Genomic DNA, 14,971 nt, shown 5'->3' with positions numbered 1-14,971 from the left:
AACAATTTCAAAAACTATTTTGTCACATTGTCATTATGGGGTATTGTGTGTAGAATGTTGAGGAAATTAATAAATTTACTCTATTTTGGAATAAGGCTGTAACATTAAACAATAAGGAAAAAGTGAAGCGCTATAAGTACTTTCCGGATGCACTGAATATTATTTGTCAGCATTGGAAAAGAATTTGTTTGCAGATTCGCATACCTGATTTTGTAATAAGAAACATGACACTGGAGGTTCACTAAAAGTTTTATTTCCATGGCAACACAATGTCCGATTTAAAAATGTATTTCACAGAAGGAATTTTTTAACCTCTCACACAACATCTAAATTTAGCATGATTACCAAAATATGTAATGAGTGTGGAGGGGGGGGGGGAACAAAATACAAAGTGACCAGCCAGCTCAAGGGATTAAATCAGAAATCATCAAAAATGTATCAACAGTAAAAAAAAAAAAAAAAATTCTGGTGTGGCAAACAAGCATGTTTATACATAAATTGCTATGTTGGTTGTCCAGAGAAGGGATATGAACGGGAGAGTCCCTGGAGAAACATTTAAGAAACAAAACATTGAGAGGGTCAAGTGTCTTTTGGCCATTTAATTTACAAGCACAAAGATCACTAATACAGCGGCCTTTAATAAAACACATTTAAACCATCATGAAACACTAAAGTACAGAGGTGTGCATGAATGGTGTGGTGTTCTCATCTTCTCATGAAGTTCTTCTCCAGCGCAGCAGGCGTCCTCTGGATGGAGTGAATGTTCCTCTTCACACGGTCCTCCAGAGAGGAGGTGGCAGCGCTCTCCAGCTTCATCTCACTGTAAAAACAGGACAGATAATCAGCAAGACATCATCATACAAATCCTTTTATGGTTGTCCAGTACAGGAACGTCACTTCCGGCAGTAATGCTATAAGTAGTTTATTTGCTAAAACTGGATCATTTCGGGTGAAGACAACTTGAGGATTTGCAGAGATGTGAAATATTCCTCAGAGACTTTAGTCCGTATTGACATAATAGCGTCACACAGTTGCTGCAGATTTTTCGGCTGCACATCCATGATGCGAATCTCTAGTACCCCCACACCCCAAAGGTGCTCTATTGGATTGAGCTCTGCTGACTGTGGAGGCCATTTGAGTACAGTGAAATTGAGTACATTCGAGTACAGTGAATTGTCATGTTTAAGAAACGAGTCTGAGATGATTTGCGCTTTATGACATGGCGTGTTATCCTGCTGGAGGTAATCATCAGAAGATGGGTGCACTGTGGTCATAAAGGGATGGACATGGTCAGCAACAATACTCAGTTAGGCTGTAATGTTGACATGATGCTCAATTGGTACTAATGGGCCCAAAGTTTGCCAAGAAAATATCCCCCACACCATTACACCACCACCACCAGCAGCCTGAACCGTTGATACAAGGCAGGATGGATCCATATTTTCATGTTGTTGACGCCAAATTCTGACCCTACCATGTGAATGTCGCAGCAGAAATCGAAAGCAGAAATCTATTGTCCAATTTTGGTGAGCCTGTGTGAATTGTAGCCTCAGTTTCCTGTTCTTAGCTGACAGGAGTGGCACCCGGTGTGGTCTTCTGCTGCTGTAGCCCATCTGCCTCAAGCTTGGACGTGTTGTGTGTTCAGAGATGATCTTCTGCAGACTTTGGTTGTAACGAGTATTTGAGTTACTGTTGCCTTTCTATAAGCTGGAATCAGTCTGGCCATTCTCCTCTGAACTCTGGCATCAACAAGGCATTTGTGCACACAGAACTGCCGCTGCATATTTTCTCTTATTCAAACCATTCTCTGTAAACCCTAGAGATGGTTGTGCATGAAAATCCCAGTAGATCAGCAGTTTCTGAAACACTAACAACCATGCCACGTTCAAAGTCACTTAAATCACCTTTCTTCCCCATTCTGATGCTCGGTTTGAACTGCAGCCGATCGTCTTGACCATGTCTACATGCCTGAAAGCATTGAGTTGCTGCCATGTGATTGGCTGAGTAGAAATTTGCATTAACGAGCAGTTAGACAGGTGTACCTAATAAAGTGGCCGGTGAGTGTATATCGTATGGACAAATTAAAAAGTCTATTGTTTCATATCAGGCTCTATCATTTATATCTTGGTGCTGCAAAATACTTAATGGCAATACTTTTTCATAATTTATATGAGCGCAATATTACACGCCATTACAGGGATCAGACAGAAACAGGAATAACAGCATTGTGAGAAAGTTACAATCTTGAAAGTTCAATGTTTACACTTTGCATTTTACTTTTACATGTCACTTTTGAAACGATTTGTATTTCACTAACATTTATTTAATATTTCTACATTCCTAATCAAACATTTGCCCTGAAGATATATGAAATATGATCACAGAATAGCATTTTCAATTACATACTGTATTATTTTCAATTATATACTTTGTATATAAGCTATTAATTGACAGACAAAATTCAAAAACTCACTAAAAGTGCTTCAGGGGTAATTAATATGTTGGTGCTCTGTGGATAAGAGATTCATATAAATATACCAAAAATCCTCAGTCCAACGCACTCAAAAATTAAGAAGTCGTCTTTATCAACATGGCTATTATACTTGTTCTTTTATTAAATAATAGCCATGTTAATAAAGACTTTAAATCTTTTTCACTTACATTTGGAGTGCCTTGATGATTTATTACCTTAATTGACTGAATTTACAGAAATTCGATTCCATCATGATACATATATTGAGACGATCGAGATTTTTGGCATATCACCAAGCTCAAGCTGTGCGAATAAACATGAACTACCAACTTTTACAGAATCATCCAGACGCCCATTCAAGAATTAGATGATCATTTCCAAAACAAAAAAACGTTGTGTATTAACAGCAATCAAATTATTGTTAATCAAATTCTGATTTCTGAAAATCAAATACTCACTGTATGAAGCCAGCATGACGGTTCTGTTTGGCGTCATCTCTGGCTTTCTCCTGCTCCTCTTGACGCTTGTATCTCTGCACATTATTTTCCCTTTCCACTTCTCTTTCACGGGCAAAATCCATCATTTCCCTTCTTTTCTTCTCCAACTCTTCAGCGGAGAGACGCCTAAGAGAAGTGGAAATGTTTTATATATTAACAACAATGATAGGTCCCTCAAGTACAGAGTGACTGAAAAGGATTTGGATAATGTACATCCAGACAGTGGTATTCACTAGGGGTGCCAAATTTAATTGTTTCTTCGGTGCACAGCGATGCAGACGGGGACAATTCGGTATCGGTTCAGTAATAATCATAACCGGTTATACTGTGTACTGACGTCATTTATCTCATATGCGCTATGTCGCCGTAGCTTACTACGGCGAGGGAGGCGAGCGCGAGTATTTACAATGCGCCAACTACTTAAAACACAGAAACTGTTCTCAATTTCACTGCGTGTGTATTTGCTCGACAGTCTTTCAGTGACACTTACAGCAGAAACCCCTATTTCACTGCGATTGAGAGAATGAAAGTACTCCATTTCTCTCTCTCACTGTGGCCCACGTGACCAGCTGCGTGACTTTTCCTCTCCTCTCGCGGTTCCTGCGATACTTCTGGATACAGACATGGGTGCAGAAGTTTTCTCCACCGCGTCTATCATGGATCAGCTGTGATCGCAGTTGCAGTGTTGCCAGATGTAGCTGACTGATTCCAGCCCAAAAACTATCCAAAACCCGCCGAAATGCCTATCGAAAAATCGCCCAATCTGGCAAGGCTGCAGTTTATCAGTGTCACTCATCGGTGAACAGCGCCTGTAAAGTAAAGTATAAAACTGTGTATGGGAAGCATCGTCAATGCACCGTGATATCGAATTGAACCGAATCGATGGCATGATAATCGTAACCGAACCGAATCGTGAGACCAGTGTAGGTTCACACCTCTAGTATTCACAGAATAAAGCCTACCTGGGAGTATATCCTCCTGAGACCCCGCCCATTGACTTGTGATCTCTGTAGTGGACATTATGTTTTCATGAATTTTCTTTGAATAGTTTGAGCTACTCTGTCAAGTCCTGTTGTACTGTTCAGAGGACATCCTGGGCTTTCTAGTGATATGTCATTTGATTGTCTGGCATGCTAGGAAGCACTTCTTACACTGCATCCAAAATGGCCGGCATACAAAAAAGCACATTTTATGGGAAGGAGAGAGGTATGTAAAATTTTGCTTTTTAAATGTTTTTTTCTATTATTATTACATATATATATATTTGTTTATTAAAGTGTCAGGAACAACACATTTAGCTTTCAAAGCTGTTTGTGTTTCAAAATATCATCTTTTTTTTTTTAAATGTCCACTATAGTAGAAAAGGGCCATCTTAATGCAATTAATGACTGCATGTTGTAGGGGGTAGAACTGAAACAGAGAGGGTTCTTTATAAGATAGTTGAGGGAGACTCTGATTTAGAGTCTGACAATCAGACAATTAGAGACAATTAGTGAATGACAATCAGTTTTAAATCGCTTTTATGTTAAATTTGTTTTGGATTTTTTGTTTTTTTTTTGAGTTCGGCTCTCTTTCAGACTAAACTGTTTAAGAAAATTTGATACAAAAGGAAAAAAAATGGCTTTTGTTTTGTTTTTGTTACATTAATATTGGATTAATATCCCTTTACAGCCATGTCCTGTACGGTTTTGTTGTCTGAGTGGCGGTTGTTTCGAACTAAAATGGTCCTGTGATCCACTACAGTGGACATGCTGTAAAATTAAAAATAAAAACAAAATGTAAAAACTTTAAATTGTAGATTTTTTTACCCAAAGAATGTAGGAAATCACAGTAAAAAAAAACAAAAAAAAGAAGAAAAGTTTCTTTGGGTCTCAGGAGGATATTATCCCATTTATTACGCAACTATTTACCACAAAACTAAACTAATTGACAAAAAACATTGATCTAAGCTGTAATAAATTACTAGCTCTCAGTAAACAAAGCTTGGAAGAAGACATCTGGATAACAATCGTCGAAACTAATAATACAGATTCATCTGGGTACTTTGAATCATTTTGATTGTCAGTAAATATGACTGTAGAAAAATAGATATTTGTGACTGAATAAAACATAGGTTAGTGTATGCTAAATTCAGCAGTTTTCGTTTCTGTCAGCATTTTCTTTAAAGAATTAATAAACTATTACTGCTCAGAACAAGGTTTTGCATCTAATTTTATGTTTTGTGGCAAGTAGCCATGTTATACGTGTAATAATTAGCAATTGTGTTTGTTTGGCGCCATCTTGTGACTGAATAAAAAACATAGGTTACCGTATGCTCCATTCAGCAGTTTTCATTTCTGTCAGCTTGTCCTTTAAAGAAATAGTAAACTATTACTTCTTAGAAAAATATTTTGCATCTAATTTTTATGTTTTGTAGCAAGTAGTCTTGTAATAAGTGTAGTAATTCACATTTTTGACAGTTTGGCACCATCTTGTGACTTAATGCACCATCTTGTGACTTAAAGTTAGTGTATGCTCCATCAGCTTCCCTCAGCCAGTCTGGTTTCAGTCAGTGTTGCGTTTAATTAAAGAATTAATAATCTATTACAGCTTAGAACAATGTTTTGCGTCTTATTTTTACGTTTTTGTGGTAAATAGATGTGTAATAAGTGTAATAATTTGTGTTTTTGACTGTTTGGTGCCATCTTGAGACTGAACAATGCGCACGCTTGTGTACGCTCCATCAGCTTCCCTCAGCCAGTTTTGTTTCAGCCAGTGTTGTTTAATTATAGAATTAATAATCTATTACAGCTCAGAAAAATGTTCTGTGTCTTATTTTTACATTTCGTGGTAAATAGCTTTGCAATAAGTGTAATAAATTGCGTTTTTGACTCTTTGGTGCCATCTTGTGACTGAAAAATAAGCATGTTAGTGTAAACTCCATCAGCTTCCCTCAGCCAGTCTTGTTTCTGTCAGCATTGCATTTAAGTAAATAATTAATGATATTTTAAGGCTCAGAACAATGTTTTGTGTCTAATTTTTACGTTTTGTGGTACGTAGCCATGTAATAGGTGTAATACTTTTTAATAGGTGTTTTTGACTGTTCTGTCTTATGACTGAACAACGCGCAAGTTAGTGTATACTCCATCAGCTTCACTCAGCTGGTTTTGTTTATGAAAGAATTGCATTTAATTAAAGAATTAATATTTTCTATCTGTAATATAATCTATTACAGCTCAGAATTTTTTTTTGTGTCTAATTTTTATCATTTGTGGCAAGTACTCATGTAATAAGTGGGATAAAGTACATCCAGGACTGTTGTTTTTACAAAATAAAGCCCTTCAGTTTTATACAACAGCTCTCTGCTTTGCGTCAGGCTACCGAAAAGCCTGTCAGGCTTTATTCTGCAATAACAACCTCCAAGATGTACTTGAACTCGAACAAAACCTACCTTGGAATGTCATAATTAATGTTTAATAATCTAATCTATTGCATGACATTGTAACAGGTCATTTCATACTTGCTGTAATTGGTGTACTGTGGTCGTTGATAGCGGTCTCTGTGTCTCGGTGGGCTGGGGGCTTTGGGTTTAGCTTTCCGCTCCGAGTCTCGAGAGGAGTGATTGTCCCGATCTGCTTTGTGAGACAACGGGGATCGACTTCTGTCTCTCGAGCGGTGATCTGTGTGGTTGGACGCTGATGAGTGAGTGGACCTGTGTGCTGGTAACTGAAAGAAAGACAAGAAATGTTCACAATTTTTGGTTCAAAAAGTATTGTTTGATAAATATTACAAGGTCTTTGTTAAGCAGTGGTGTAGAAATGGCGTAGCTGAAAAATCTAAATGTTTTTAATTATGCAGAGCCAATAACTACCTTTAGAATCTATAAATGAGGTCAGGAGGTGAAATGCAGAAGCCTTATAAAACTTAAAGGAGTTTAATTTAATATTAAAAATGTCAATGGGAATGCAAATCGCTTACTTGAAGTCCATAGCCTGATCTGTGATGTCCATTAGAGGTTGTGACATCTGATCTTTCCTCTCTTGACCTGGCAAATCAGACACATATTCAGTTAAATAACCCATATTCAGTTCTCCTCTCAAATATGGAGCAAAGAGAATTTATGGCAAAAATAAAAGCACATTATTTAAATGTTATTGTGCACCTATGCTTCCTGCGCTCGTCCTCAGAGCTCGAACTCCTCCTCCTGTGCTCTTTGTCCTTCCTCTTCTCTTTTTTCTCTTTCTTTTCCTTTTTTCTTTTCTTCTTTTTCTCTTTTTCCAGATTTTGACGCAACTATGAAATTTGGTGAAAAGGGTTGAAAGTCCACAATCAAAGCCTTAAAAATTGCATTTTAATTAATGAATAAAATAAATAACTAAATAAATAAATAAAATCATTCCTCCTGATAGAATTTTAATACAATTTAATTACAGAACTCAAATTGGAAACTGAACCGATACAAAACAAGTTTAAAAGATATACCGTCATTTTAAATAACTGATCCTTCATTTCATAAACCGGAGTGTAAGAACACGTCACAGAATTTTTAAATTTTTAATTTCTTCAACTTAAAATAAATTCGTATTCCTCACAATTAAATTTCCAATGCCGCTTCTTGAGTGTTATCTCCAATCTGAGATAATGAATTGAAATAAAGTTAAGGCTTAAATTATACAAAAAACTACACATATATCAATATATATCACATTACTCACCATCTTCTGGATTTCTTTCATTTTGACAGGATTTGTAAGAACTCCTCTTTTCTTCTCTTCCTCACGTTTGCTGGAAACAAAACAGAGATCATACTTGCTGCAAAACAATGTATTTTAGCAGCCTTTGAAAGAATATATAGCAATCAAGTATTCATAGCGCTTCACTTTTTCCACATTGTTTTTATGTTACAGCCTTATTCCAAAATAGATTAAATTCATTTATTTCCTCAAATTTCTACACACAAAATCCCATAATGAAAATGTGAAAAAAAGATTTTTTGAAATTGTTGCAAATTTATTACAAATAAAAAACCTGAAAAATCAGATGTACAGAAGTATTCACAGCCTTTGTCGTGAAGCTCTAAATTGAGCTCAGGTACATTCTGTTTCCACTAATCATTCACACTGAGTTCACCTGTGGTCAATTCAGTTCATTGGACATGATATGAAAAGGCATACACCTGTCCATATAAGGTCCCAGGGTTGACAGTGCATGTCAAAGCACAAACCAAGCATAAAGACAAAGGAATTGTCTGTAGACCTCCAAGACAGGATTGTCAAGGCACAAGGCTGGGGAAGGTTACAGAAAAATTTTTGCTGCTCTGAAAATTCCAATGAGCACAGTGGCCTCCATCATCCGTAAGTGGAAGATGTTTGGAACCAGGAGGACTCTACCTAGAGCTGGCCGGCCATCTAAGCTGAGTGATCGGGGGACAAGGGCTTTAGTCAGGGAGGTGATCAATAACCCGATGGTCACTCTGTCTGAGCTTCAGCATTCTACTGTGGAGAGAGGAGAACCTTACAGAAGGACAACCATCTGTGCAGCAATCCACCAATCAGGCCTGTATGGTAGAGTTGCCAGATGGAAGTCACTCCCCGCCTGAAATTTGCCAAAAGGCATCTGAAGGACTCTCTGAGCATAAGAAACTAAATTCTCTGGTCTGATGAGACTAAAATTGAACTCTGTGGAGTGAATGCCAGGTGTTAAATTTGGAGAAAACCAGGCATCGCTCATCACCAGGCTTATACCATACCTACAGTGAAGCATGGTGATGGCAGCATCATGCTGTGGGGATGTTTTTCACCAGCAGGAAATGGAAGACTAGTCAGGATAGAGGGAAAGATGAGTGCAGCAATGTACAGAGACATCCTGAATGAAAACCTGCTTCAGAGTGCTTTTGACCAGGGCCATGATTTATCTTCAAGCAGGACAATGACCCAAATCACTTTGCCAAAATATCAATAGAGTGGCTTCACAACAACTCGCTGAATGTCCTTGGGTGGCCCAGCTAGAGCCTAGACCTAAATCCTATTGAACATCTCTGGACAGATCTGAAAATAGCTGTACACCGTCGCTTCCCATCCAACCGGATAGAGCTTAAGAGGTACTGCAAAGAGGAATGGGCAAAAATTCCCAAATACAGGTGTGCCAAGCTTGTGGGATCATGTTCAAAAAGACTTGAGGCTGTAATTGCTGCCAAAGGTGCATCAACAAAGTATTGAGCAAAGGCTGTGAATACTTACTGTATGTACATCTGATTATTCAGTTTTATTCATTTTTTGTAATAAATTTGCAACAATTTCAAAAAATCTTTTTTTCACATTCTCATTATGGGGTATTGTGTGTAGAATGTTGAGGAAATAAGTGAATTTAATCCATTTTGGAATAAGGCTGTAACATAAAAAAATGTGGCAAAAGTGAAGCGCTATGAATACTTTTTGGATGCACTGTACATACATACATACATGTACATACATACATACATACATGTACATACATACATACATACATACATACATACATACATACATACATAATAAATCGTTGGCATAGCACTAATCAGTTTTGAGGAAATCCAGAAAAGGTTGCCATACAGTTTAAAATTAGTGTTTTGTTTTTGGTGATTTTAGTTCCAAGGAGCATATCCTCTCGACTTGATTCAACTCACCCATCCACTCATTGAAACATGGAGGGTCGGATAGCTTAGCTTCTTTAACCTGACTTGCATACTTTGCATTAACTGCAGACATACTTGTATGCAGGCACCCACACAAACTTAATCAAATTAAGACATTGCATACATAGTACCCTTTTGGTTTCTAACAGGTTATTATGATTACTGAGGACTTTTTTGACAAGAGCCAAATTATTAAAGCAACATGACTGTGTCAAAAAATGAAATGACAAGGCTAGACCAATAGTACATTAGGCAGCAACAAATATCACGGAAATCAATGGTTACAGGTTTCCAGTTTTCTTCAAAAAAAATTTAAAAAATCATTTTGTGTTCAACAGAAGAAAGAAACTATTTAAATGATGGCAGGATTTTCATTTTTGGGTGAAATAAAAAATATATTTAAATCACAATTTCAACTTACCGGATCTCAAAAAGAGGGTCTTCTCTGATTTTGGCAGCCATATCATTGGTGGAGGCAGCACTGGAGGGGTTAAATATGGACCCAGGCAGGAGCCCAGTCTCAGCGGATGGGCCGCTCTCCTGGTCCTCATACTGCTGGGTGATCTGCTTGTCAATGGGGCGACCCAGAAGGTATTCCTCCCGAGAGATCTGTCCTGATGGACCCTGGTACATCCAATCTAAACGGTCATCTTTCTTCCTGCAAATAATGAGGAATTTCATATTACATCACTGACTATTACATCATATTATACCACAGAGTCGAGGCTGCATAATATATCGTTTCAGCATCGATATTACAATGCAATCATTCGCAATAGTCAAATCGCGAGTATATGCAATGTTGAGTCTGGATTATAATTTATCATTTCGCAAGTGAAGACCTGTGACCATGTGAGGGTTTTAAAAGCATCCAGGAATAAGAAATTGTACCATTTGTAACTTTGACAAATGAATCATGACTTAATAGACCCTTTTCACAATGACGTCACTTCACTTCCCCCTATCGGCAGCGTAGTGTATTTTTAGTTCCGGTTTACCTTTGAATGAAGTTTCTCTGTAAAATTTACAACTGAGAATATTAACATTGCACATTGTGATTTAAGTCTGTTAAAGTATTGGATATGTATCCAAACATTTCTCTTTTAATACTGAACTGCTTTCTGAGTTTGAAAATGATTCTTTAAGTTATCAGGAATAGAAAATAAGCTATTGTTTATCAAGAAAAGCATATGTTTTGCAACCTTTTCCCTTCTCAATTCAGTTTATTTTCTCAATAATGGATTTATTTGTACTTTGATGCTGTTGTAAATATAAATGTCTATTATTTTTTATGTAAATGTTCCAGCATGAGTAAAATTCTTTATTAACTTCTTTAATATTATCTGGTAAGGATTTCATCTATAAATGCAATCAGTTTCATCATTTATTATTTACTGATTCATTAATGTTTTTATCAGTTTCTCCATTTAAATGAATTAAGACCTTTGGACAGTGTCCTGCCGCCACCTACTGGTTGGTTTTAATTTAGTATCTGTATACCTTTTACCCTAATTCAGGAGTCATCAAACTTGTTCCTGGAGGGCCGGTGTCCTTCAGATTTTAGCTCCAACCCTAATGAAACACACCTGAAGAAGCTAATCAAGGTCTCAAGCTGCGGTCACACTGGGCATTTCCTCCCATAGACTTCCATTCATACGCACGTGAATGCGTCAGACCAGAAACGCAAGGTCATGTGTCAAGTTCCGCATGTTGCTGCGGTGCAAAATTCAAGCTTGGTGAACTCTGACCTGTGAAATCGCATCACTTGACTGTGTGAGACCAATCGAGGATCAAAACAAGACCTCTCTGGACAGAAATTTAAAACATAAAGCAATCGCTCGCTTTTTTAAATGTCTAATCATCTTGTTTAATCCTGCGCCTTTTCGCAGCGCCGCACGACAGAATTTCGCACACACAAAGCCCGGTGTGACCGTAGCTTCACTAGGTATACTTGAACCATCCAGGCAGGTGTCTTGAGGCAAGTTGGAGCTAAATTCTGCAGGGACCCCTGCCCTAATTAATGATAAGCTACAAATAATTTCATAATCTAATAATACTGCATTTTAATCTTATGATTAAAATGCACTCTTCTTATTGTTACAACACAACCATCTAACCATATCAGTAGTAATTATACAGCTGACTGGGTGAGTTCCCTATGGGGAGTTCTGTGTAGGCGGAATTAAAGAGACACTGCGTGGAGTGAAACCGGACAGGGTGTGACGTCACGTGAAAAGGGTCTGTTGTTTATAAAACAAAGACTATGTAGCATTATTTTACATTTGATTATTCAATTTCTGTATATCTAAATACAGTTTGACTCATTGGAAAACAATCAAATGGTGTTTATTTAATTTGTATCTTTTCCTTTATTGAATTTATCTACGCTTGTAGATTGTTTCTTGTGTTTTATGCACATATACTCCCCTACAGAATCATCCCAATCAATTCCTGAATCGCAGTTCATCCAAATTTCTTCAAAATAGTTATTTAACTCATCTAGTGAAATTGTATTCATATTGGATTATATATCGCAGAATAAAAAAATATCGCAATGTTAGATTTTTCTAATTTTCTGCAGCCCAAACATATGCATTAAAATTAAACGGATAATTCACCTTTTTATTCGGTCATCATCATTTACTCACCTTTGACTTCCAGAACTGATTGAGCTTTTTTTGTTCTGTTGAACACAGATGAAAATATTTGGATGTTGGAAACCAATTGACCGCCATAGTATATGTCTTACAATGGATGTCAATGTTTAGAGGATTCCAACATTCTTTATCATACCTTCATTTGTATTTACAGAACAAAAAAGACAACTCAAATGATGTTGTAAATGAGTAAATGATGTCAAAATATTCATTTTTGGATGAATTTCATAATTTCTTTACTGAAAAGCATTGCGGTGGGACTGATGCTAAACTGGGAAGATGTGTGTGAACTTTACACACTTCACAGCGCCGGTCTCTTGCGCAAATCTGGTGATCTCTTCCCGGGCTCGCTCCTCTTTCAGCTCCTTCTGCAGCTCCTCGATCTTCTTCCTCTCTGCTTCATGCTTCTGCTCTGCTTTCCACACGCGCTCGATGTTTTTCAGAGTTTGCGGATGCCAACTTTTCTTCAAGTTCTGGTAGGATTTGTGGAAACAGTAATAGAGATTTAAGTAGGGAAAATAACACCTCAAAAAAAAAAAACACATGATACCTTTTTCAAAAATAACAATGGTTTTGCTACAAATTAAACCAAGACACCATGGTTATTGTATTTAAACCACGGTAAACCCATATTGACCATAGTTTTTGGTAGGATTGGTAGAAACGAAAAAAGCAATAGAGATTTAAAGTCCCCATGAAGCGGAAGCGTTATTTTTTCGTAATGTGACGCAGTTCCTAGAAAAACGTAATATTAAATGAGAAAACAGTGGGCGTGGCTTGTTTTTTTCTACTGCAAGCTCATTGGTTGTAGCAAAGTAGGTATTTCATTCAGAAAGATCGGGGAAAGTGTTTGGGTAGAGTTATTACAACCCAACAGACACCACCTCCTCCTTACCATTTCTGTTTGTTGTCAAAACTGACAGCTGGGAGGGCGTGGTTACGTGTGTTAGCCACGCCCAATTCCTAAAATAAACGTAATCTGACAATTTAGCTGAAAATAAACAAGCATTTTCAGATTTCAATTAACGATTACAAGGGCAAACAAATTAATTTTCTGATTGACATGCAGAGATGAATTGTTCACCACCAAACTAGCAATGTGAGCTAACACAATCATATGGTTAGTTTTGATTTCATGGGGACTTAAAGTAGGGAAAATATTAATTTTACTTAAAAAACAAACACATGATCCCATGGTTTTACTAACCAAATAAAATCGAAATACCATGGTAAGCATATATTAACTGTTGTTCTTCTAAACCATAATTTAACCAATGTATTGCTAACTGTTAATCCAAATCCATATCAACACATAACATGGCTACTACAGTTTCGGTGGAGCAAATATTCACAATAAAAGTAGCCACCTGCTAGCACAGTCTATGCCTTCCTAGCGTTATTTACTGTTATTAATATGTAAATTACCGTAATAGTAAATTAGTTGAGTGTTATATTAAATGTTTGTAATGTTTTACGCTTCATTGTATTGTGCTTGTAACCTGTTTATAATGGTCACTCGTGCCAGTGCCAAACATCAGTTTCAATGATGCCAGCAATAAAAATCCTGGACTGTAGCCAATGTGAAACATGTATTGTTCTCTGATGAGTTCACCTTCACTGTCTTTCCCACATCCGGGAGAGTTACGGTGTGGAGAAGCCCCAAAGAAGCGCACCACCCAGACTGTTGCATACCCAAAGTTAAGCATAGGGGTGATCAGTGAAGGTTTGGACTGCAATATCATGCCAAGAACCACCGAAGCATTTTCGAGGACCATGTGCACCCAATGGTTCAAATAATTTATCATGAAGGCTGTGCTATGTATCAGGGTGAAAATGCACCGATACACACAGTAAGACTGGTGTCAGAGTGGTAAACAACATGAAAGTGAAGTTGAACATCTCCCAGGGCCTGCACAGCCACCATATCTAAATATTATTGAGCCACTTTAAGATGTTTTGGATGAGCGAGTCAGCAAACGTTTTCCTCCACCAGCATCACATAGTAACCTGGTCTTTATCCTGCAAGAAGAATGGCTCACAATCCCTCTGGTCACTGTGCAGCACTTGTATCTGTCACTTCCGAGACGAATTGATGCTGTATTGGCTGCAAAAGGTGGTCCTAGACATTATCACACACCAGATAAGCACTTTCCATATGCAAATATAAAGTTGTTTTTTTAAATATAAAACAATGCAGATGATGTAGCAAGAATATGAAGTCTCTTGGCTGCACTGTAAATTTATTAATTATTGGTGGCATGGTGGCTCAGTATTTAGCACTGTCGCCTCACAGCAAGAAAGTCGATGGTTCGAGTCCCGGCTGAGCCAGTTGGCATTTCTGTGTGGAGTTTGCATTTTCTTACCGTGTTGGTGTGGGTTTCCTCTGGGTGCTCCAGTTTTCCCCACAGTCCAAAGACATGCGCTATAGGTGAATTGGATGAACTAAATTGACCGTAGTTTAAATGTGAGTGTGTATGGGTGTTTCCCACTAATGGGTTGTAGCTGGAAGGGGATCCACTGCCTGAAACATATGCCGGAATAGTTGGTGGTTCATTCCACTGTCACAGCCTCTTGATAAATAAGGGACTAAGATGAAGAAAATGAATGAATGAAAGGTTCCATATTTAATATTTGATGTTTTTTATGTTTATTTACAGTTATGCATTGCATTATGTGATCTTTGCATTATGTA

At 37.5% G+C, this 14,971-nt stretch overlaps 1 protein-coding gene across 1 annotated transcript; it reads right to left on the bottom strand.

The window, feature by feature from the left end:
- Positions 1-237: 237 nt before the first annotated feature.
- Positions 238-14,054, bottom strand: cwc25 (CWC25 spliceosome associated protein homolog). The gene is made up of 9 exons (XM_056464810.1): positions 13,972-14,054; positions 12,580-12,804; positions 10,044-10,280; positions 7,665-7,734; positions 7,112-7,242; positions 6,928-6,994; positions 6,470-6,675; positions 2,932-3,096; positions 238-820 (listed from the first exon to the last, which is right to left on the bottom strand). Exons 1-9 carry the CDS (start codon positions 14,052-14,054, stop codon positions 706-708), a joined length of 1,299 nt encoding a protein of 432 aa, XP_056320785.1. The 3' UTR covers positions 238-705.
- Positions 14,055-14,971: the final 917 nt, after the last annotated feature.

This window comes from Danio aesculapii, chromosome 2 (assembly GCF_903798145.1).
Source record: "Danio aesculapii chromosome 2, fDanAes4.1, whole genome shotgun sequence".
Lineage (NCBI taxonomy): Eukaryota > Metazoa > Chordata > Actinopteri > Cypriniformes > Danionidae > Danio > Danio aesculapii.
The sequence above is the reverse complement of the archived record's forward strand: the minus strand, read 5'-3'. Positions and strand labels throughout refer to the sequence as shown.